Source organism: Rattus rattus, chromosome 5, assembly GCF_011064425.1.
Source record: "Rattus rattus isolate New Zealand chromosome 5, Rrattus_CSIRO_v1, whole genome shotgun sequence".
Lineage (NCBI taxonomy): Eukaryota > Metazoa > Chordata > Mammalia > Rodentia > Muridae > Rattus > Rattus rattus.
This window is the reverse complement of record NC_046158.1, coordinates 144,818,420-144,843,112: the sequence shown is the minus strand read 5'-3', so window position 1 is coordinate 144,843,112 and position 24,693 is coordinate 144,818,420. Positions and strand designations below refer to the sequence as shown.

Below are 24,693 nucleotides of genomic sequence, written 5' to 3'. Positions count from 1 at the left end.
CTCGGTGGGAATCCCTGGCCCTCTGCTTGCCCTGTACGAGCACTGAACATCACACAAGGTGGGCTGGGAGCTCTTTGGGGAGTCCTAAGAGGGCAGCTGGCAATGGACACCTAGCAGTCCCTTTGAGACTTATTTAAGATGGAGTAGTAGAAAGATGCCATGGCTCACAGTGCCTCCCTGGGAAGGGGGCAGAGGGCTGCCCAGTGAGGCCTCTTGCGAGCAGGAAATCACCAGAGACAAGGAAAGACCAGACCCCAGGATGACCTCAGTTAGGCCTTGCTCGACTGTCCTCAGAGTCCCATTCTCTGTGTCCTGGTTCTTTTAGAAGATCATGGACCTCCAGGTCATTTCATAACCCGGAATCTGCCTTGCGGGGGTTTTGACAAGCTATGGTATAGTGTACATGGGGGTACTGACGAATTGGAAGGTCATGGAGACCCCTTTTCCTCCTCCATCATTGGGCTACTGTATCCCTCCCAGGAGACTCACAGCAGAGAGACCTTGGATGTATGTAGGGTGCTTTAAAACTCCCGCTGAGTTACAGTCTCTCCTTTCTGTTTTCAACTTAACCGTCCAGGGATGCAAACCCACGACAGGTTTAGCAGCAGAGTGGAGATTGGCCATGAATCTCAGAGAAAGTGCTCACTGGAAAGGCTGGTTTAGCCCAGGCCTGATGGAGGCACTGAGCTGGACGTTCTAGCGGGGTTGACACCCAACAGTTTACATAGGGGGAGGCCACCCCTCCTGAGCAGTCTCGGCGACCTGAAGAGGAAGCCGCTTCTTCTGTACCAACACAGAAGCTCCAGTGAACCCCCAGAATGCTGGCGGTGTGGGTGCTATGTAAAAGTATTTACATAGCTTTGTAGAGTGAGCCAAGCCCAGTCTGTTTGGGATGACTCTTCGCAGTGCCTCGAATCTGTCACACGTCTTAGTAAGCAGAGTCACAGAGTTTCTGTCACATCATCCTCCTGCCTACAGGGAAGTAGGCCATGTCCCTTCCCCCTACTCTGAGGCCAACTGTGGGAGCCAGCCCTGCCCAATGGGCTCTCTCTGACTGACTTCTCACTCACTTCTAAACTCCAGCGAGCAACTTCTCTCGGCTCGTTCAATTGGCGTGAAGGTCTGTGTCTTGCGGAGAACGTTCTTCACAACTGGGATAAAGGTCTCGCTGCTCAAGTGTAGCCCAGTAGAACTGCCAAGCCCCTTCCCCTCCTCTCCCTAGACTCTTGGATGCAAGAAGCATCCAGGCAGCTCCAAGGGTGATGGTGTCCAACCTAGAACGTCTTGAAAAAGACATTAAAGGGTCTAGAGAAGACAAAGGATCCAACAGTCCTCTGCAGCCCAGCCTGACTGACATATAACCCTTCTGGTTCTCACCAGCCAGCTGGACCGGCTTAGTGTTCTTTCTGCCTCAGTTTCCCAGCCTGTACCCAGGGTCGTCATAGTTCCATTTCAGGCAGTAGTAATGAATGAGCTGACACAAAACATTTAGAGCAGGGGTCAGTATGCATGTAAAGTGATTATTCTATATCAGGCATTGCCTCCTCGGAATGAAGCTTACAATCACCCCTCCCTCTGCAGTGTCCATCTCGGGGTGGCCAGAGGATCCAGCAGATACCTAGTGGGGTAACACATCCCAGCCAACTTGGCTGTTGCAGACTTTGTCTAGAAGTTTCACGTCTCAGAGCTGAATTCCCTTCTCATGACCTTTGGCCGTGGGAGTGACACCTCACAGCTGTGGTGTTTTGACAACCAGCAGTCACCGGCACACAAAATGTGCAGCCAGCAGCATATGAAGTCCAAGAGGCGTCCCGGCCAGCCCTGTCCTTGACCCCCACCTGACAATTAAGGCAAGAGCCTGTAGTTTGCATCAGCAACAGTCATGGTCAAAGTTTAGTCAATCAAACGTTGTGTAAGGACTCAGCTATAGCCTCCCAACATTCATTAACAACAGCAAGTTCAATCATTATCTCCCCAAAGTTTATTGTGTTAGGTCAGTTCCAAACCGTGCTGACCATGGCTATGATCCAAAGGCCGGCCCCTTACGTCAGAGGCGAGCCTCCAGGTCCAGCTGAGGGGCAGGGCTGTCCTCCCTTCTGTATACTATTTAAAGTGAGGAGGGCTGGCTACCAAGCACGGTTGGCCTTCCCTCTGGGAACACACCCTTGGCCAACAGGGGAAATCCGGCGAGACGCTCTGAGATCTCTGATCCAGACCTTCTAAAAGGAGGAAGAAAGGTAGGCAGGGCCATTCCATTCTCCTCTCCAAGTACCATTGAGGGGTCCACTCACAGTTTTTACCCTGACAACCAAGGCTCTCTAGCCATGTGCAACCCATGCAAAGTCTACAGAAGGAAGGGGAAGGGGCCCATGGGTGCCGGTGTTCAAGAGTCTCTCTTTTTGTTTCAGGTGGCACCAGAGTCCCTGCCTCTCTCCACACCATTGCAAGAATGCCTCCTCAGCTGCATAATGGTCTGGACTTCTCTGCCAAGGTCATCCAGGGCAGCCTCGACAGCCTGCCCCAGGCAGTGAGGAAGTTCGTGGAAGGCAATGCCCAGCTGTGCCAGCCAGAGTATATTCACATCTGCGACGGCTCCGAGGAGGAGTACGGGCGGCTGCTGGCCCACATGCAGGAGGAGGGTGTCATCCGAAAGCTGAAGAAATATGACAACTGGTGAGTCCCCTCAGCCCAAAGTCTCTGACCCATAGGCTCCCCAGATCCACCTTCTCGGAGTCTGGAGAATGAAGACCCTTGCAGTAGCAAACGCCTGAGAAGCTTAGGAGATCAGTCAGAATCCAGACACCCTGTGAGGTTAGCATAGCCAGCCTCTAGATTCCAGATAGCCATGCAAGGCGGCCCCTTTCCCTAGGGCCAGCTCATGGCTTAGCAAATGTCTACTTGGTCAAGTTCCCATTGACTTGGCTTCCATATTTAAGTAACACGGTCAACGTCCTTGTGTCTGCAAGGCCGGGAAGAGCCTGAGGTAGGCAAGAGAGGTACATCCCCAAGGGTGCCTTGCTGAAGGCATCCCTGTGACTTTTTCAGTTGGCTGGCTCTCACTGACCCCAGGGATGTGGCCAGGATCGAAAGCAAGACGGTCATCATTACCCAAGAGCAGAGAGACACCGTGCCCATCCCCAAAAGTGGGCAGAGCCAGCTGGGCCGCTGGATGTCGGAAGAGGACTTCGAGAAAGCATTCAACGCCAGGTTCCCGGGGTGCATGAAAGGTGGGTGAGGCCAGACCCCAGGGCTGACAGTGTGCTGTGTGCACAGTTCACGCTCCCGGTGGTGGCTTGAGCTGCAAAGGGTGGCCCGCGTGCGAAGCTCGCCGTCTGGTTCTGTCTCACGGAATATCAAATTGTTCTCTGAGAGTACGGGTGGCTCCGACCTGACATCCCAGACATGGGAAGCGGAGGCAGGAGCATTCAAAGTTTAAGGCCAGCCTGAGCACTTTACAGCTTGGTCTCAAAAGAAACATTCTCCACGGTGGGGTGTTTGCCTAGAATTTCCAAGGCCCTGGCTCCAACCCTTAATGTCAAATAGATAAAAGAAAACACACACACACACACAAACACACACACACACACACACACACACACACACACACACACACACAATGCTTCCCATTCACGTGGACGTAAAGCAGCTAAATTCAGCCAAACAGGGGGGGCTGTGAAAAGTTTAATTTCAGCATTTTGCTGTTTCCACTGGCCTCCGAAACCAGAGTCTGGTGGCCAGTAGGGCACGGTGTGGATGACCATTAGGAAGATGAGTCAAGGGAGCTCAGAGGGCCTCCTTGGCTTCTTACCTATTTCTACCCATCCACCTCTGCAGGCCGCACCATGTATGTCATCCCATTCAGCATGGGGCCGCTGGGCTCGCCTCTGGCCAAGATTGGTATTGAGCTGACAGACTCGCCCTATGTGGTGGCCAGCATGCGGATCATGACACGGATGGGGACCTCTGTGCTGGAGGCCCTGGGCGATGGGGAGTTTATCAAGGGCCTCCACTCGGTGGGGTGCCCTCTCCCCTTAAAAAGTAAGTACCTCCTTTCCAGATCAAAAGGGAAGAGGTTGGGGAAGGGTTTAGTGGGTAGGATGCTCACCCAGGGTGCAAGAGGCCCTGAGTTTGATGCCGGAAATCAACTGATCATGTTGGGACAGGCCTATCACCCCGGCACTCAGGAGTCAGAAGGATCAGTTCCAGGTCCCTCTCAGCTCCGTAGCTGGTTCGAGGCCAGCCTGGAGACTTGGGCAGGGATGTGTGCATCGCAAGCTCACGGCTGCTTTGCTTGTTTTCAGAGCCTTTGGTCAACAACTGGGCCTGCAACCCCGAGCTGACCCTGATTGCTCACCTCCCGGACCGCAGAGAGATCATCTCCTTCGGAAGCGGATACGGTGGGAACTCACTGCTCGGGAAGAAATGCTTCGCGCTTCGGATCGCCAGCAGGCTGGCTAAGGAGGAAGGGTGGCTGGCGGAGCACATGCTGGTACGTGGTCGTCGGGGAATCCTGGGCGGGAAGTTCGGAGGGCCTGGGGTGGCAAAGGTGGGCCATGTCGAGATTCCCCAACCTCTGAGGACTTAAGGGCAGAGTGGAGCCAACGCCGAGGTGACTCTAAGTACCCCCAGCGTTCGTCTCTTGGAAAGGGGCTCAGACACACTAGAGCAACAGTGACGGTGGGAATTTTATTCCTCTGCACCCCATCAGTTTACCCTGATGCAGGAGGGACGGATCATGGGGAACTGCCTTTGGGGAGATGCTAGGCTCTTTCCAAGACCTCTGCTGGAGGACGGGGAGGGGGGTCACAGGTCTTCGTTTCTTAGGCAACAGCAGTGACCTCAGTCTCCCCTCTTCCTTCCCTTTAGTCCTCATCACATTCCTTTCAGTTTTCTGCCCCCTCCCACCCTCCGCTAGTGTGGAAGACAGTCCCGAGTTTTTGTTGAAGATATGCACACCCTTCGTCTCTCTCTTTTGCCAGATGGACGATACGGAGTAATGGGTTTTTACTGTAACAGTTTTATACACGCACATCGAGGATCAGAGATAGTAAAACTGATCCCTGTCCCTTCAGATCCTGGGCATAACTAACCCCGAAGGCAAGAAGAAATACCTGGCAGCAGCCTTCCCCAGTGCCTGTGGAAAGACCAACCTGGCCATGATGAACCCCACCCTCCCCGGGTGGAAAGTTGAATGTGTGGGTGATGACATTGCCTGGATGAAGTTTGATGCCCAAGGTGAGTCTCTGGGTCTGGCTGATGACCGTCATGGCTCCCGGTGAGTGGCTGGTTTCAAACACACCACCGCCATCTCCTAAGTTGCCAGCACTAGGCATTGACTGACTTCAGAGTCAGCAAGACCTCTGCAGTACTGTCCTGCAGGCCTTCTGTGAGGACCATCTGGATAGAGAGGGCCATGGCGGACTGTTTGCTTACACACATCTGTTTGCATGGTATTACTGGAGTCACTGAGACAAGTCTATGGGTAAAGGCACTTGCCACCAAGTTTGATGACCTGAGTTTGAATTCCAGAAGTCTAAACCGTGGAAAGAGAGAACTGACTCCTTCAAGTTATTCTCCGACCTCCATATGTGTGCCCTGGAAAACACACACACACACACACACACACACACACACACACACGAATAGTAATATTTTAAAATAAGAGAATGTGTTGTAGGAACAGTGAAGAAGCAGAAAACTTCAGGGTCTGAGTTGGCCGTGGTGTGTAGATCAAAACAGATGGCTGTGTAGTTTAGGGATGGGTAAGAGAAAGATGTGAACTTCAGGCCGTGGGCTAGCCTAGCAGAGCGTTCAGAACTCTGGGATGCTTGGCTCGAACTCAGACCTCCCTCTCTGGCTTGCAACATTCCAGGCAACTTAAGGGCCATCAACCCAGAAAACGGTTTTTTTGGAGTTGCTCCGGGCACCTCAGTGAAGACAAATCCGAACGCCATTAAGACCATCCAGAAAAACACCATCTTCACCAACGTGGCTGAGACGAGTGATGGGGGTGTTTACTGGGAAGGCATCGACGAACCCCTGGCCCCAGGAGTCACCATCACTTCCTGGAAGAACAAAGAGTGGAGACCACAGGATGGTGAGTCCCCTGAGAGGCCATGTGCTCTGGCTTCTGGGTGCCACCTATGTGGGCCATGCTAAGGGGTATCTCTCTCTCTCTTGTAGAGGAACCGTGTGCCCATCCCAACTCGCGATTCTGCACCCCTGCCAGCCAATGTCCCATTATTGACCCCGCCTGGGAATCTCCTGAAGGAGTGCCCATCGAAGGCATCATTTTTGGTGGCCGTAGACCTGCAGGTGAGTCTCCTATTCAGGCTGGGAACCTGGGGGACGGCGATACAAAGAAATCCAGTACATATTTTTCCAAGCTGGTTCCAAAGATCTTCCTCCCCCTATATCCAGATTTAAATGGAGGGCCATCCTTCTGTAATGGCCTCTCTGGGTCTGGGATCTGAGGTAGCTCAGGGCAGTGCTTGGCTTCACTGAGTGATCTCTTGGCTCTGACTGCCCTTAGCAGGTTTCCTGTTCATTGTCTCTGTAGGTGAAAAGTTAACTCAACAGAAAACTCTGCTTGTCGGGCCTAGAGTGGTTCACACCTATAGTCCTAGCACTCGAGTGGGTGAGGCAGGGGGATTGCTGCGAGTTCAGGGTTGGCCTGGGTTACAGAGTAAGCTCCAGGCTATCTCGGGCTACAGAGTGAAACTTCCTCAAGGAAAAACAAAAACAAATAAACAAACAAAGAAGGACACTGCTTGGATAGAACAACGGTGTAGTACCTTTAGAAAGCTCAGATGTCTTAACTCCTTAATGATCCTTGTCCCCCTGCTCAAGGTGTCCCCCTTGTCTACGAAGCTCTCAGCTGGCAGCATGGGGTGTTTGTAGGAGCCGCCATGAGATCAGAGGCCACCGCTGCTGCAGAGCATAAGGGTGAGTCAAAGTCTGGGCTCCAAGGCCCAGGAAAGGCAACCCAAGCCCCCTTCTTGGTGTCTGTCATGAAGGGAGAGGAAGAGAGAATGTGGCATGGGTGGGTCAGAGGTAACTGGTGGTCTCTTTGCGACAGGCAAGGTCATCATGCACGACCCCTTCGCTATGCGGCCCTTCTTTGGCTACAACTTCGGCAAGTACCTGGCGCACTGGCTGAGCATGGCCCACCGCCCAGCAGCCAAGTTGCCCAAGATCTTCCACGTCAACTGGTTCCGGAAAGACAAAGACGGCAAGTTCCTCTGGCCCGGATTTGGTGAGAACTCCCGTGTGCTGGAGTGGATGTTCGGACGCATCGAAGGGGAAGACAGCGCCAAGCTCACTCCCATTGGCTACGTCCCTAAGGAAGACGCCCTGAACTTGAAAGGCCTGGGGGACGTCAACGTGGAGGAGCTGTTCGGAATCTCTAAGGAATTCTGGGAGAAGGAGGTGGAGGAGATCGACAAGTATCTAGAGGACCAGGTCAACGCCGACCTCCCTTACGAAATAGAGAGGGAGCTCCGAGCCCTGAAACAGAGAATCAGCCAGATGTAATCCCGATGGGGGTGTCTTGAGAGTCGCCCCTTCCCGCTCACGGCACGCGTTGGGAGCTAGGAGCAAACCAGCAAGCACAATGCTGAGTAGATCAGAAAAGCACCTTTTATTAGTCAGTTGAGTGGCACAGAGAACAGGCTAGGGACAAATAAGATTGGGAGGGGAAATCACGGCTTGTTCTCCGAAGTTCGCATCTGACACTGGTGGGGGGTTTGGTTCCACTTCGAGGTCACTCAGGAATCCGGTTCTTCACGTTAGCTGTAGCAATTAGCTAAAGTGCACAGAAAACATACTTGAGCTGTATATATGTGTGTGAGCATGTGTGTGTGAGCGTGTGCGTGCGTGTGTGTGTATGTGTGTGTGTGTGTGTGTGTGTGTGTGTATACATGTGTACATGCCTGTCTGTCTCATTGTCTCCAATGTATTTAAAACCTTTGGGGAGAAAAAAAATCTTGGGCAAGTTTGTAGTTAGAACTAGAGTCGTGTTGCTTTGTTGCTAGTATGTATGTTTAAATTATTTTTATACACTGCCCTTCCTTACCTTTCTTTACATAATTGAAATAGGTATCCTGACCACTTCTTGGAAAAAAAAATAAACTTTTATAGAAAAAAAAATGGAGGTTCTTTTTTTTGTTTGTTTGTTTGTTTGTTTTTATTTGAACTAGCAGAGGGAGAACAATGCTCCCCTGAGAGCCTTGGGGAGGGGGATTCACAGCACCACCCTTGAAAGGAGGGGACTTGTTAGGGGCTGGAGTGTGTGAGGGACAGGAAGGAGGGGGGAAAGCAGAGAGAGAACCCGGTTTCCCTTGTTATGAGTCCTTTGGCCACTAGTTGGCGCTCTTCGGCAGCTTTACGGGACAGACCTGTGGGTTTGCACCGCTGGGTCTAGAAGGTTTAGAGTGAGTTTTAAAGAGAGTTTGAGCCTCCGGGCTCAGCCTTCTCCGAACGTGCAGTGTGGACTGGCACAGGCCCTTCCTTTTCCTCACCTTTAAACCCTTTCATGAGCAACACTTTACTAAGTTTCCACGGGCTTAGAGTTTACTGCACTCCTCGTGTGTACTCAACACAGTGAGTGGCCACACCATAGACTCCCCGGGAAGGGAGATTGCAGGGGTTGGTCCAAGGTCAGCCTCCAGCCCTTCCTGGATCTTTTCTGCTCCCTGCGTTTATTGGTTGTTCCAGAAGAGTCTAAACAAACCATAAACTTTATATAGTGTATTATAGGGTGCCTCGGCTCTGCAGATGAGCACATGTTCCCTCCGAGTGTGTGGTCCCTGGGAAGAGCTGGCTCGGATCCCGCCACCCTCCTCCAGCACGCCCCAGCTGCTGGCTCATTCCCATAGTCATTAGACACCTCCGGCCACTCCCCTCACCTCCACAGATCCACAATGCCCCAGGGCTCCAGGAGCATCCACCTGGGTTAGGACTCAGCAGCCTTCACTTCTCCTTGAAGCAAAGCAGGATAGGAGCCTTGAACCAGAGTCTTGGGCTTCTCATGGGTCTTTCAGAGGAACTAAGCAGCACGGGCCTGCCTGGCTCCCTGGCGCTGTGTCCCTGCCAGGAATACTGGAGCTCTGTGAAGCTGTTGCATTAATAGCTCCGGGTGGGCTCGTCTGTGGGGAAGATCGGACCTCCAGCTCCTCCCTAGCTGACAGGTTCAGACACATGACAGCAGGGTCCTCCTGTCCCTCATCTATGTTCCCCAGACAGTACTAGCCCCCTAAGGTATGGGGATGAACAGGATGGCCCAGCTCAGTGCAGGTCTTGGGTGTGTGAAAGATTACAGCTGCTAGTCAACAAATCAAGACTCCCCTTTTCCCAGTGTGCCTTTAGGTAATCGGTCGGTCACATGGAACTCTGAGCCTCAACTTCCCTGGCTGTAAAATGGGTAGATTCTCATTCTCTGGAGGATGTCCAAAGGACCGTGAACAGAATTTCTTTCTATGCCCCAATGCCCACAGTTACCTCTGCCTTTCCCAAGCCAGGGACAAGAGGGCCTGAGCGTGAGTCCAGCAAATCTGCCTTTCTGAGGTGAGCCTTGAGCTAGGATTGTTTGTAGTGCCTTATGTAGCTCTGGCATGCAGGGCGCCCTGAGCTCAATCCACGGTACCACAGAAACAAAAACAAGAACAAAAACTGGAAAGAGGGAAAGAGGAGGAGGGGGAGGGAAGGAAGGAAGGGGAAAAAAGTAAAAATCATCTTTCAAGAAAAATAACTCACATCTACCCTAAGAGGAGTATTCGGAGCCTGAAGGCCAAGTTGCTGACTGCCATGGCTGAGGCCTAGGGACCTTCAGGAAAGGCTCCACTGTAAGAAGTAAGGAAAGGAGCTAGAGAAATGGCTCATCTGTTCCAGAGGTCCTGAGTTTGAATCCCAGCAACCATACGGTGGCTCACAACCATCTGTAATGAGATCTGATGCCCTCTTCTGGTGTGTCTGAAGACAGTGACAGTGTACTTAGATGTAACAAATAAATAAATCTTAAAAAAAAAAAAAAGTAAGAAGTTGTATTTCTTCCAGGCTAGGCCACTGGGTCACGTCAGAAAGAAGGGGTGATCTACCAAGTTTGGCCCTGTTGATAGATGGGACGTTCCTCCCACAGGGACGAACAGCAGCTTGAGGTGGAGTGCCTGTTGGTTGGGGTAAGTTGGAACTGATAGCCTTCTCTCCTACCCTGAACTTTTGCCTGAAGTTTTCTTGGCTAGCTCTTGCGGGAAGCTCAGCAGAGTGAGGGGGTCCCCAGGAGAGGCTCAGGATGCAGGCTGAGCCCACTTGAGGAGTCCTGTATCCGTGACAGGAGGGCAGCTGGTGGAGATCAGTGTGGGGTTAATTATCACAGAACCATACCCTCGAGTCATGTTCTCTTAGCCATCTGGGTCTCCTCAGCATGGGCACAAGGGCTTAGAGAGCTCAGAAATACGTGTAGAGTGGGGACTTGGGGGCTGCCATAGCGGGAGCAGCAGATGTCATCGAGTCCACAGCCACCCCGGGAGAGGGGCCAAGAACACATTTACACGGCTGACACTTCTCCCCAAGAGCCCTTCCCACGCACCCCAGGTCCTGTGGCCCAGCTAAGCTGTGAGCCCCTTGGTAATGGGATATGCAAATGAGTCAGTGTTTGCTAGCCTGAGTGGCAGACCTCCTCTCCAGGCGAAGCAATTTACAGCAAAATACGCTGTAAATATTTGTTCAGCTCAGGAAAATGACTTTAATTGCATAATTAAACTTGTAGGCTCTACTTCCTGCTGAAAGGGTGGGGAGAGGCGGGCAGCCCACAGCTGTCCCTTGGAACTTGTTGACAATGGGGACTGGCCACCGGGTTCTGCACTTCTTCCTAGGGTGCAAGCCTGGGGAGCAATGGGAGAGGGTGAAGGAAGGAGGAGACAGTGGGTATGGGAGACAGTTATTTGGGGAGCAGAGCAGACCCCAAATCAGAGCAAGGGGCCTGAAGACCTTCAGGCATGCCCCAGCGCTGGTGCCCAAATATCTCCAGCATGTTCCACCACCCATGGGCACCGGTGACTCACGCCAAAGGTCAGCTCACTTTTCTTACACGGAAAAGTGCCAGCATAGGCTTTGATGGTGGCACAGGGACGTCATCTTACTGCTTGGGAGGCTGAGGTGAGAAGACCACAAGTTCAAGGCCTGCCTGGGCTCTGAGTGAATTCAAGCTGTGCCTAGACAACTTAGTGAGACCTTGTCTCAAAAACAAAGACAGAAGCAAGGTCTAGGAAGCCGTTCAACGGAAGAGTGCTCGCCCAACATAATCAGGTCCTGCGTTCAATTCCCAAATAAACAAAACCAAAGTGGGTGTAAAGAGGAAGGGCTTAGTGTTACAATTCTGCATCAAACCCTTGCAAAATCAAATTATCCTCCTCCTCCTCCTCCTCCTCCTCCTCTTCCTCCTCCTCCTCTTCTTCCTCCTCCTCCTCTTCTTCCTCCTCCTCCTCTTCTCCTCCTCCTCCTCCTCTTCCTCCTCCTCCTCTTCTTCCTCCTCTTCCTCCTTCTTTCTTTGACATGGTCTGTGTAGTCCAGCCTGGCCTCTAAGCGTTCTGTGTGGCAGAGGTTGGTCTTGAACTCCTGATTCCCCTGCCGCTACACCTCAGCCCTGGGGTCACGGGCTTGCTCCAGCTCACCAGTGTACGTGGCACTGAGGAGTCATCCAGGGCTCAGTGCATGCTGGACAAGCAGTATTAACTGGACCACAGTCTCTGTCCAACAATCACATTCTCTTTTTTTTGTAAGTGGAAAAGCCAGTCAGCAAAGACACATGTGCTCGGCAACTCCATCCCCGTAAGAACCAGAGCAGGCCAGTCTGGGAGGCAGAGATGGGTCGGTGGTGACCAGGCATCCAGGGAGCAGGAGGCTGGGGAGTGTTCGGAAGGTGCAAAGTTCCTCTGGGAAACATTCCAAGGCAGATTGTTAGGGAAGTTTGTACAGTTTTGTGAATATATTAAAACCCGTTAAATCATGCATTTTAACGGGTGGCTTTTATGGTATCTAAATTATAGCTTCATAAAGTTTGTTTATAAAAAAAAAAAGAAGAAGAAGAAACCCACAGCATAAACAAGCATTCACTTAGCGCACATCGGAGACCAGCTGCCTTCCAAAGAGAGAGCTCGACCTAGGCCGGCGTTTGTCACCTGCTAAGAGGTATCCCTGCCTCTCAGGGATTCTTTCTAGAAGAAATGGTGAATTTCAAAGCCTTGGGACAGCTACTGGCTTACCCCATGTTCCCAGGTTCAAAGTCATTTAATTCCAGGCCTGGGAGCTTATTAGGAATTTATCTCACTCATGACTGGATAAGAAACTAATGCCAGCTGGGCTTGGGAGTTCATGCCTTCAGTCCCAGCACTTAGGAGGCAGAGGCAGGGGATCTCTGTGAGTTTGAGGCTAGCCTGGGCCACAGAGTGCGTTCCAGGACACCCATAGCTACACAGAGAAGCCGTGTGTCAGAAAACCAATAAACAAATAAGAAAGAAAGAAAGAAAGAAAGAAAGAAAGAAAGAACAAATGAACAAATGAATGAATGAATGAATGAATGAGAGAAAGAAAGAAAAGGAATGAGGAGAAAGAAAGAAAAGAAACGATGGCCAAAGAAGTCAGGGCCAGCAAAAAGTCCTTTGGCCAGCAGGTGGCAGAGCTGCGACCACCAGGTCCTCAGTTTCCAGGCACAGACTTTGACCATGACCCCAGATGTTCCCTCTCAGCGGAGGGAAGAGACCCTAGCCCAGAGCCTAGCCATCAGAAGGAAGCCATAGGGCAGCCAGGGTGCTGCCATTGGAAAGGACTAGCCCAGAAGAGGAGGCTCGGAGTCAGGAGCCCCTGCTTCACATTTTGCCCTAGGCTACAGCCTGCTTCAGTCCCAGGCTGCAGAAGACAGGCAGAGGCCCCCCAGACTGCCATTTCAGGGGGCTTGCAGAACTCTTTAGGCCTGACTATTAGACACTGGGCTGCCTTTGGGAGGATCCATCAGGGAGGTAGAAAGAAACCTGTTTGGTGGCCCAGAGGCCCATGACAGAACAGATTTGGGATCTTGTCACCCAAACACCTTGGCCACCATACCAGATGCCACCTCACAGAGTACAGCTTTCCAGGGTTGGGCAAAGGTAGGCCCATGACCCAGTTTTGCTTACTGACAAGTTCCCGTCCAGGCTGGAGCTCTGGGTCCTGGTAAGTGGACCTGGGAGCCCGAGATGCCCAGGACTGACTAGTTTGTTCCAGACCTGTTTGGTCCAGTTGGAGTTTCTCGGTCTAAACCCATCCCCTGTGGCTGGCATGCACCCCCTGTCCTGGGTCCCTCTGTTAATAGAACACTCTACTCCAATGGTTGAACTCTAATCTAGCCACACAGTGGGCAGAGGCCGGGGCTGTCTGAAGTGTTGGGGAAGAGGAAGCCAGGGGCTTCACAACTTATACGGCAGTTGCCCCCCTGTTATGTAAAGTGGAGCTGAGCGCCATTAGCTGATAGGAGATGAAATTTACATTTTGAATGAACTGGGACCATCAACATGCTTCTTTCTGACCCTGGAAAATTAAACACCAAGTCAAAGGGAGCTGTGGGCAGGAGAGACAGGGGCGCAGCCGAGCGTGCCCCTTTTCTTCTTACTGGTTTTTCAACAGGCTGCAGGGGATGAGAGGACTCTGCGGCAAAGTCAGGTGCAGAGAGAGATGGGAAGGCAAGATAGTCATTGTCTCCTGTCGCCCCCTTGGGCAGAAGCACAATAAATCTACGCGGCCCGAATTAAATTCTGATCTGTCCGGTTTCCCCTGTCACACCCTCCCTTAATAATGGTTATTTATTGAGCACTTATTGTATGCCAAGCACTTAGCTAAGCACTCTATAGATAAAGCAGACGTGAGTTTGTCTTCTTGATGCCCCCTCACTTCCCGCTGGGGAGGGAGTGTGGTGGGAAAAGTGGAGAGAGAGTCGTATGAAGCTCAGAGTCATGTTGGAAAGTTTGGTTCATCTTTAGGGCACAATGCTGCAAAATGAGGCAGGCTGTCCTGTCTCAGGACCTGTGGACAAGCCCTCATCCAGGCATACCGACTCCCTGGCAATGTTGGCTCATGTCTCCATGATGTTCTGAACCCAAAGAGAACTTGAAAACTGCAGCTGAAGTTGAGGGAGAGTGGAGAAGGGAACTACACTTCCTCCGGCCTCTTGGTGAAGATCTTCCTTCTTGGAAAGGATCAAGGTCCAATGTCCTTCTAACTCTCTGTAGAACAGACATGCTGGGTCACTTAATCTCCCAGCGGCTCCACAGGGTGGAGGCCCCTTCCACCTGTTTTCTTGGCTTTGGTGGATGAATGCTCTCCCAGGACCTGGGTCATAATCCAAGTCGTCCCCGTGCCTTCAACACCGACTGGGTCAGATGTGAGGAGGCCTCGCAGTTTCCTAAGTATGGATCTGGCAGAAAAGGCATTGTCTGCTGGACACCCTAGGGTGTGGGGGGCACAGTCACTGCACACCCATGGAGAACAGAGCAGACGATGAGAGACCCGGCATCTCCCAGTGCTGATGGGGGTCGGGGGAGCACTGGGCACTGAGGAGTGGACATGCCTGTGCTGTCCCTAGTCAGTCATGCTTCTCTGCCAAGGCTGGTGGCCAGGATCAATCCATCACTTTCCAATGAATAGTCAGCGAATGTCCTCTGACTGCCTGGCACTTAGAGTCAGCCCAAGTACTTAAATGAGCTTACGGGGATTGACTTTCTTAATGAATGGGTCCCTCAGGAAGATCCCTCCTTCTCTAGGGGTCATTGACAAACTTCTTGAAGTTCCTACATTTCAAGAGGACTGTGTGTGTGTGTGTGTGTGTGTGTGTGTGTGTGTGTGTGTGTGTGTGTAAGATTGACAGGTTCTCACTTCTGTTGCACTCATAACCGTCTGGTCACCTCTGGGCCACACTTCAGAGTATGCAATTTAGCCTGTGCACTGAAAGTTGGTGTCTCTGGGATTGTGCCTTTTCAGTTCATCCATCCACTCACACACCCATCTATTCCTTCACTCATCCAGTTATCCACATAGCCACTAACTTACCATCCACCTATTCTTCCACCCATTCACCCATGCACTCATCTATCCATCCACCCATCCATCCATCCATCCACCCATCTATCAACCCATTCATCTATTCCATCTCACCTCATTCACCCATCCACCATCCATCCATCCACCCATCCATCCATCCACCCATCCATCCATCCACCTGACCATCCATCCACCCACTCATCCATCCATCCATCCATCCATCCATCCATCCATCCATCATCTATCAACCCATCATCTATCCATCCATCCATCCATCCATCCATTCATCCATCCATCTATCCATCCATCCATCCATCCATCCATCCATCCATCCATCCATCCATCCATCCATCCCCATCCATCCACATCCATCCATCCATCCATCCATCCATCCATCCCATCCATCCATCCATCCATCCATCCATCCATCCATCCACCCATCCATCCATCCATCCACCCACCCATCCATCCATTCATCTGTCCATCTACCAATCTTCCATTCACACCTACCTATCCATCCACCTATGCACTTATCAACATGCCCACATACTCATCCATCTATTCCTCCCGCCCATCTATCCACACATCTATCCATCCATCAACCTAACCACCTACCCAGTCATCCATCTGCCCATCCTACCATCTAGCCATCCACATAGCCATCCACTCACACTTCATCACCCGCCTGTCCATGTATCCACCACTCAATCAGCCATCTTTTTTTTTTTTTTTTTTTTTTTGGTTTTTTTTTCGAGCTGGGGACCAACCTCAGGACCTTGCGCTTCCTAGGCAAGCGCTCTACCACTGAGCTAAATCCCAACCCCCATCTTTCTTTTTTTCCCTCTCTTCTAGCTCCTTTCCTTCTGTTTGGTTACCTATGTTGATATTCTCCAACCATCTATGCTTCTAGATGCTCTGCATCTTCCGTGCCTTTGCCTTCAGTCTCCAGTCACTAATATTATCTCCCTCCGTGGACCAACCGTAACCCCTGTGCCTAGCCTCAGCCCGCCTTCCACCTTATCACTAAGGCAGCAGCTGAACCGTCCTGACCCCCCCCCATGTGCCATCCGTCTGTCACCACTGAAGCCAACAGGCACACAGGGAGCCCAGGGAGAGCTGGGAACTGGGAGCACTCTTGAGTAGTCCATGGGATGATGTGGAATTTGGAAAATGGGGATCTAAAGGGCACAGGAATTCTAAGATGTTGATGCATGGAACACGGTGTCAGGGTTTGAGGTGCAATGGAGAATAAATGGGGGAGAAGCACAGGGGAGATGCTGCATCTACGGCCGCACATTGCATGAATGGAGGTCTTAGGGACAGGAGAAATGTGGTGTGACCAACCTCACACTGGGGAAGTTGACTAAAACCCACCCACGTGGCTGACCTAGGCTGCATTCTGTTGTTCGGGGTCTAGGTTGGTGGCGGTAGGATGACTAGAGTAGCCCTCTTCCTTGGACGCTCTTCTCAGGCTGGAAGATGAGACCAGGGGTACTGTGCATTCAGGCCCAGATGTCTGGCTTTCCTCACATTACCTCAAGGCTCATGTCCCCAGTTCTAATCTCCAGGGAGCCTGGGCAGCCGGAAGTCAGAGGCCAGCTGCTATCAGCATGACTAGTGGTTTGGTGGTCAAGTCAAGTCCCCATGGCCAATTTGTAATGGCCATTTTGGAACAAAGAGATGGAGGGAAGCAGACACTTCCCAGCACTGGCCCTTGCCAGGGACAGAGCGGGCCTTTGATGGCTTCACACATAAGTGCCGGCCTGCTGTTAGGCAGAACTTTCCAGCACCCGGCAGTTTCCAAGTTAATTTCCAGGGAGGAAATTAGATGAGAACTGGCTTTGAAAGCACAGAGAATCTTGTGTTTAAAAACTTGGTTGCCAGGGAAACTCTTTCTCCAGTGCTTGCTTTGCCACTGAGTGATAAATTAAACCCTAACTGAAGGGAAATTAAGGAGATGGTGGAACTGGGGAGAGGCTGAGGCCAGGCAGCTGCAGGAGGGGACTGAGTCTTTAGGTGTCCCCTCATCCTGGAAAACAGGCCCCCTACTGCAGGGGTTTGAGTGTCCCTCTAAGGGGAAACAAGCTACAAACAGCTGGGTGCCACATTCAGTGAAAGGCCAGGTACTGCTAGAGGGAACATAAAATGTCATCCTGTTAGGGAGTCGGTAATAATCACATCGTGAGAGCTGTGCCTTGAACCCCTGTGGTCTGGCTAATGCTGGCAGCATCAGGCAGGGGCTAAAGCTACTGCAGATCTACCAACCTGGGGGGACAAACAATTTAGCATGGAAAGCATAGTCCCAGCCAGCTAGCAGACTCTCCCTCTCCCTCTCTCTCTCTCTCTCTCGCGCACTCTCTCTCTCTCTCTCTGTTCATCTATCTAACCGGCCATCGGAACATCCGTCTACCCTACAATCTATCTACCCACTAAGCCAGCCATCTTCTCACTTCCTGGTTCACTCACCCATCTGTCTAGCTGTCTACATGGCCAAGCACCTGCCGCCACCCTACCCACACACGTGCAACTGGGATTGACAGAATAATGGATGGATGGATGACTAGGCAATAAATGAACGGACAGCCAGGTGGAGAGACAGATGAGTGGGCGGGTGGATAGATGGATGGGTGGATAGACTGGTGAATGGATGCATGGATGGACAGATGGACAGGTGCAAGAGTAGATTGGTAGATGGATGGATGCATAGATGGATGGATGGATGGGTAGCGGAATGGATGGGTAGATGGATGGATGGGTGGATGGATGGATGGATAGGTGGATGGATGGGTAGATGGATGGATGGATGGATGGATGGATAGATGGATGGATGGATGGGTGGATGGGTGAGTGGATGGAAGGGTAGGTGGATGGATGGGTAGATGGATGGATGGATGGATGGATGGATGGATGGGTGGGTGAATGGGTGAGTGGGTGGAAGGGTAGGTGGATGCAAGGGTAGATGGATGGATGGATGGATGGGTAGGTGGATGGAAGAGTAGGTCAACAGGTGGGTAGATATTTGGCTGCCTGGTGTGATGGCTGGCTGGATAGATGGATGAGTATGGGATGAGTGCCCATGGCTACCTCCCTTTAACTATCTAGTGACATTCTAAAGCTAATGACTAGCTTTGATTTCTTAGAGGTCTCTATTCCCTGTAGATTTTCCAACCACTTTGTCCTTTCAACACCATTACTTGGGTTATGTCTGTCCCCTTTCAATAGACAAGGCTGCAAAGTAGTTCTCAGAGGAAGGGTTGGACGGTCACCCTCATTTGCAGTGAAGGGAAGGAGGAGCACTGGGCTTCACGACCCTCTGCCTGTCTGTACTTCTGCTCCTATGAGGGACTCACAGGTGGAATGGAAAGCCACCATCCCAGGCTGCCCCATGCCCAGCCCCCAAGCACTGTCTGCACACAGCTGGCCCTCTCTTCCATGGGATAAACACGGCCAGTGCCAGCGTGGTGAGCAGGGGGTGAAAGTCCAGGTCAGGAACCTCCTGCTGATTCTGGATGCCGAGACTTTGTCCCGTGTGACATTTGCCCCACTTCTTCTGCCCTTTTCAGGAAATGCTCACTGGATTTCACCTCCAGCCAAGGTCCCCTGCTCTCATAACCAAATCTGTGGCTTAGAGATATTTGGATCCTGTCTCCAGGCTCATCCAGGGTGAGGGTCTATCTGCCCAGCCAACTCAGGCTGCTTCTTCAGAGACATCCCAAGTCAGCGTTCCACCTGGAACAGGGCTTGTGGATCTTATTTTGTACTGGGGGAAACTGAGGCTCACAGAGGTGAGGTTGGGCCTTGAGGAAGGGCTGGTGGCACGCAGGGTTTGGAGGCTCTCCTGAGTTTGTCTGAACTCTCCTCACAGGCACAACCCGGGACCAACGCTCACGCCCTTTGGAGGGCCAAACGAAGTGGGCAATGTTGAATGCTTCTAGGGGTATCTCCTTATTCCCCTCTTTGATCCTCAGCTCAGGGTCCAGGGCCCTGAGACGTGTGTGAGAGCCCAGCACACTTAAGACAGGCTGCTCCCAGGAAGGCCACAGAGACCCAGTGTCCTGCTGACCACTAGGGGGACCTGTCACCTCCACCCAGACACAGCTCCCTTCTTTTTCATGTCTGACTAGTGTTGGTGACTAAGCATGGGTTAGTCCATCCTATTCCAGGTGAATGGTAGGGGAAGGGGCTCTGGGACCTGGTGGCCCAGGGTTTGACTGATTGTTGGGGTCCCTTTCCAAGGGATGGACTGGGTTCTCAAGCCCAGAACTAAAGCCAAGTTCACATGTATGTCCTAGGGCAAACCCCACAACCCCCCAGTCCATGGAGGGCTCCCCAGAGCCAGGTTTTCACAGAGCCCCTTCCCACAGACTCTGGGGCATTTGTTTCTACATTATAATGATCCCTCCAAGACCCCCACCCCCCTTCATGTTGACGGCAAGGCTAACCTGTATTCGGGCACACAGCCCTGCCTCCCTGCCTCAGACTCTATCTAGCTAAGCAGAGGGAAGTGGGCTATGTATGCAGCCCCCCCACCCCTCCTCAGGGAAACCGAGTCTCAGAGTTTGAGCAAGGTAGGCCTCAGGGCTCATGACTTGCTCTCAACTTGAAACAAACAACCAGAGAGAGTCATCCAAGGTCGCCAGAGCCGCCACTGCAGCAAGACACCACAGTGTTGTGACTTCTGGTCAGGTCCTCTTCCGACACGACGCGCCGCGGGGAGGGCGGCGGGCTGAGGGCTGAGGCGGGGAGGGTGGCGGGCTGAGGGCCGGAGGGGCCTCTTTAATTCATGAGCTGCTGGCAGAGGCCCCGTCTCGGGGAAGATTGATGGCCGGCTGGAGGGAGCGGTGGGTAGACTCATAAAGCTGTCGGCAGCGACCATAAATCAGATGAATATTCAAGATGCGGCTTCGCCTCCAAGCAATTCCCCAGCCCTGCCGAGGCAAGATGGATCACTGCAGGAAGGTGGCGCGGTGGCCTCAGAAGCCCTTGGCTCCCCCCCCTTCCCCAGAGTGAGGCACTCTGGACATCCAGAACTTCCGTTTCTGCCTAGAAACTCAGGCATCCGCAGAGAGGAAGAGCCAGTTGCAGACCCCAGACCAAGGCGGGTCCCCCAGGGGGGGAAGATACTTGTGACAGCACAATCCGTCTCTGTAAGACACAAACATCAACCACAAAAGATTGAGTAGGGTGAGGGGTGAGGGTAGGCAACAGAGTGCAGCCCTCTCTCAGATCCAGGCCTAGAACATTCCATCGGGTTCCCTGAAGGTGCCCTGCATCTCCAAGCCAAGCAGTGTTGGGCTTTCACATTCTGCAAAGTAGACCCTGATGGGACTGGGACCTCAGGGCAAGCTCAACTCTGCCCCCACTCCCACTCCCTCCTCCAGTCCCCAAATCACCAAGTTACCCAACTCCCTTCATATGGCCACACTGAGTGACCCCCCCTCTTCTTCCCCTTCCTCTTCTTTCTCCTCTTCCTCCTCTTCCTCTTCCTCATGGCTACCTGGCTATGTCTCTTTGGTTTGTTTGGGGGAAAGGTTAATGGGAAAACCTGAGTAGTCTTTCTAGAATGTTCTCTTGAGTTGATAAATCTAAAGGAGATGCTGGGATGCAGGTTTTGAGGAACATTTGGGCAGATCCTAGGGTTCAAGCTCTGCCCAGCTCCTACCTGTCCTCTCTAGGAGTCAAGGGGCCTCTGTTCACGTCCTAACTGACTGCAGTTGCTGGCTGTTTTAATGGCCTGTGGTTGGGTGGTATCTTGAGGGAGAACTACGTACTCTGCAGAACTCACAAGGCCTTCTGGGCTCCGAAACTGACCAGAATGGGGCTGCAGCTGGCCTGGGGCTGTGGAGGCTGAAACTCAGACCCTCAAAGGAGCAGCCTGTGTCTGTCACTACCTAGGGTGCAATCCCTCCTCCCACCAGTCAAAGGACTGTGCCACCAGCACTGGCTGCCTCTCCATGGTTATCATAGGCTGTTAACCCTCTCTATTAGCCCTTTTCTGCTCACTGGCCAGAAGTCATCTTCTACCCCAGGGCCTTTGCACTTGCTATTCCTGCTGCTTGGGCCCCATCTGAACGTAGATGTACGCCCCTTGACTCTGGCGGCAGCTAGCCTCTACGGGTTGGGTGCTGGGAGCGTTGCCATGGCGATGATCCACTTGCTCCAGGTTACAGCTGGGGACTGGGAAGAAACCTGTCTCTGCTGCAGACTGTGGACCCACACCCCCTTTGGAGTGGACCAGCGCTTGCCCAGTGAGGAAGCTTCTGGTCTGGGTCAAGGGGACGTGAGTTGCAGTGTGCACACCTAGGGAGTCACATCTTTCCAGCTGGGCAAAAGGACAGGGCTGTCCTGTCCTGCTAGGCCCAGCTCCCAACACTGGGCTCCTGGCTTCCATGGTACAGGTCAGCTTAGAGTGGTAGCGTACAGTGGGCCTTGCTCTAGTGAGGAAAGAATCCGATGATCATCACCATGGCAACCAGCTGTCAACCCGGGAGCTTAGCAACCACCGACAGGGCCCCTTCCCCAGGCTCGCTCCTCCAAGCCAAGGATGCTAATATCCCCATTAGCAAAAGGACTGTTTCCAGGGAGACTCTTGTGGGCCCTGACAGTAGTACTGGTTTCTCTTGCAAACACTGAAGGCATAAGCCCCCCTAAACACTCCCTCTAAAGCTGTTTCCCCCTGATTTTTTACCTTCCCTCCCCCCCACAGAGGCAAAAGTTTCTTGTTCTAAACTTCTGAAGAGCCTTAGCAACCTAGGCACGTCCTGGGCAGACAAGTGCGTCATGGAAAACTTGGAGCTCTCTGATTGGTTGGTCTCTGCTGCAGCGATGCGAGTCCCTGAACACTCAGGAAAACAACATAATGTATTCCTGTCTGCAGCTCTGAGCAGAAGCTCATTTCGTGTCTTGTGTTTCCATTTCCCGAGGATTAATAAGTGTGGAGGGGACGCGGGCTTCGTGCCGAATATTTATTTAGTCAATATACACATCAATTTAGCAAATTAGAGATTGCAAGCCATTTCTGAGCACTGCTGTAAAAATAATAGCTGTGCTTTAACTGGTAATGGATTTGGGGGAGGATGGCCGCTACGTGCTTGGCACTGAATAAGGACACAGAAGTTTAGTTTGTCGAACTTCACAAAAAGCCTGAGTCATTGTGGGTGTTTGGGAAGTAGAAGATAGCTGGATTCAGGAGCCAATGCCAAGGAATGGACTCAGGGTTTCTGAGGGGGCCAGGAGGGTCCTGAGACACAGTGGGAGGGGACAAGGAGGGTCCTGAGACACAGTGAGAGGGGACAAAGAGGGTCCTGAGACACAGTGGGAGGGGCCAGGAGGGGCCTGAGACACAGTGGGAGGGGACAAGGAGGGTCCTGAGACACAGTGGGAGGGGACAAGGAGGGTCCTGAGACACAGTGAGAGGGGACAAAGAGGGTCCTGAGACACAGTGGGAGGAGCCAGGAGGGTCCTGAAACAGAAGTGGGAGGGACAAGGAGGTTCCTAAGACACAGTAGGAGGGGACAAGGAGGGTCCTGAGGCACAGTGGGAGGGTCCTGAAACAGAAGTGGGAGGGGACAAGGAGGGTCCTGAGACACACTGGGAGGGTCCTGAAACAGAAGTGGGAGGGACAAGGAGGTTCCTAAGACACAGTAGGAGGGGACAAGGAGGGTCCTGAGGCACAGTGGGAGGGAAGAGGAGGGTCCTGAGGCACAGTGGGAGGGGACAAGGAAGGTCCTGAAACAGAAGTGGGAGGGGGCGAGGAGGGTCCAGAGACACAGTGGGCAGAGACAAGGAGGGTCCAGAGACACAGTGGGAGGGGAGAGGAGGGTCCTAAGGCCCAGAGGAAGGCAGAGGAGGGTCCTGAGACACAGTGGGAGGGGAGAGGAGGGTCCTGGGATACAGTGGGAGGAGCAAGGGGAGTCTACATCGCCCCCATAGCTGTGTGGGCAGGGTTTGGAGATGCTGGCACTATTAAGTGTGCTGGTTTGTTCTCTAAGGTAAGGAAGTCCCAGCAGCCTCCTCCCAGCTGTGACAATTCCAAATGCACCCAGACCTAGGCTCTGTTGGAGTCTCTACCATTTGGGGTGAATGAAGGAGGAGAGGGTCTCCAGGCTGAATGTTTTGTTTATGGAGACCCCACCTGCGCGCTAGATCTGCAACCCACAGAACATCTGACAGTGCAGTCAATGCTCGTAGGTCATAGATGGGAAGTTGGAGGCTCAGAGCACCCGGCTGAGCCGGGGTCTGTGAGCGGCCCCCTCCCTGGTCCCTGGGAGGATCTGCTCCCTGTCCTCTCAAGTGTCCCTTCCTCTGAGCCCCCTTCCCCTGGCCTGGGCTGGTCGCCTTCTCATCCATGTCCCTTCATGTTTCTTCTGAGTTCTCCACAGGCCTTGGCCTGTCCCAGACTGGGTTCTTGTCTGTCAAAGAAGGACCTACCTAGCCTCTGCCTCAGCACCGACGAACCAAAGACTTCCAAACTGGTCCTGGCCAATCAGCAGGCAGAGATGTCAGCCGCCCCACACTACCCATCAGCCTCATATTTTGGGGGGTAGAATCCTTACTTTTTAACTTCTACGCACATGAACTTGTGCCCAAGTGCTGACCAGCAAGGCAAAAGTGGAGGAGTCATGTGTGTTATTTTCCAGAAAAATTCCCTCCGTCCTCTTCTCTTTCCTGGCAGCTGGGAAGGGGACGTGATGGCTGGAGTACCAGCAACTACTTTGGACTATGAAGTAGAAATAGTGCATCAACCTGGCACAACCTGAGAAGATAGTCTTCATAATGGATTATCTAGATTAGGTTAAGCAGGTATGTAGAGGAATTGCCTTGATTGCTAACTGATGCAGGAAGACTCAGCCCACCATGAGTGGCACCATTCCCTATGCTGGTGTCCTAAGCTGCATGACAATGGAGAAATCCAGCGGAGATCAAGCAAGAGAGCAAGCATAAAGTCATTTCTCCTTCTCTTAACTATGGGTGCGGTGTGACTAGCTGCTTTAAGTTCCTGCCTTGACTTCCCCTCAATGATGAACTACAACCTGGATTTGTAAGCTGAAGTAAACCTCTTCATCCTCTAAGTTGTTTTTTTGTCAGAGCATTTTCTCACACCAACGGAAATGAGACAGGGCAGAAGTGGTACTGAGGAAGTGGAGTTATTGATGTAATTAATCTGAATTTTTAAAGAAGCTTTATGGGGCTGGAGAGATGGCTCAGAGGTTAAGAGCACTGACTGCTCTCCCAGAGGTCCTGGGTTCAAATCCCAGCAACCACATGGTGGCTCACAACCATCTGTAATGGAATCCAATGCCCTCTTCTGGTGTGTCTGAAGACAGCAACCATGTACTCAAATACATAAAATAAATATTTTTTAAAAAAGAAGCTTTATTTATTTATTTGTATGTGCGTGCTGTGTTGCCTACATGTATGTTTATGCGCCATGTGCATGCAGTGCCTGGGGCAGCCAGAAGAGGGCGCCAGATCTTCTTGAATTGGAGCTAAAGATGTCAACTTTCGAGTAGGTGCTGGGAACTGAGCCCAGTTTCTCTGCAAGAGCTCTTAACCATATCTCCAGCCCTCCCTAGGTATCTATCTTGAGGGGAGGAATATGGAAGACTTAGGGGTGGAAAAGCCATG

The 24,693-nt window shown here is 52.2% G+C and overlaps 1 protein-coding gene across 1 annotated transcript; it reads left to right on the top strand.

Annotated features, from left to right (window-relative positions):
- Positions 1–2,135: 2,135 nt before the first annotated feature.
- Pck1 (phosphoenolpyruvate carboxykinase 1) lies at positions 2,136–8,148 on the top strand. The gene is made up of 10 exons (XM_032904709.1): positions 2,136–2,237; positions 2,409–2,673; positions 3,046–3,227; positions 3,835–4,038; positions 4,302–4,489; positions 5,073–5,235; positions 5,873–6,097; positions 6,184–6,315; positions 6,850–6,945; positions 7,079–8,148. The coding sequence occupies exons 2-10, from the start codon at positions 2,450–2,452 to the stop codon at positions 7,531–7,533; spliced, it is 1,869 nt and encodes a 622-aa protein (XP_032760600.1). The 5' UTR covers positions 2,136–2,237; positions 2,409–2,449; the 3' UTR covers positions 7,534–8,148.
- Positions 8,149–24,693: the final 16,545 nt, after the last annotated feature.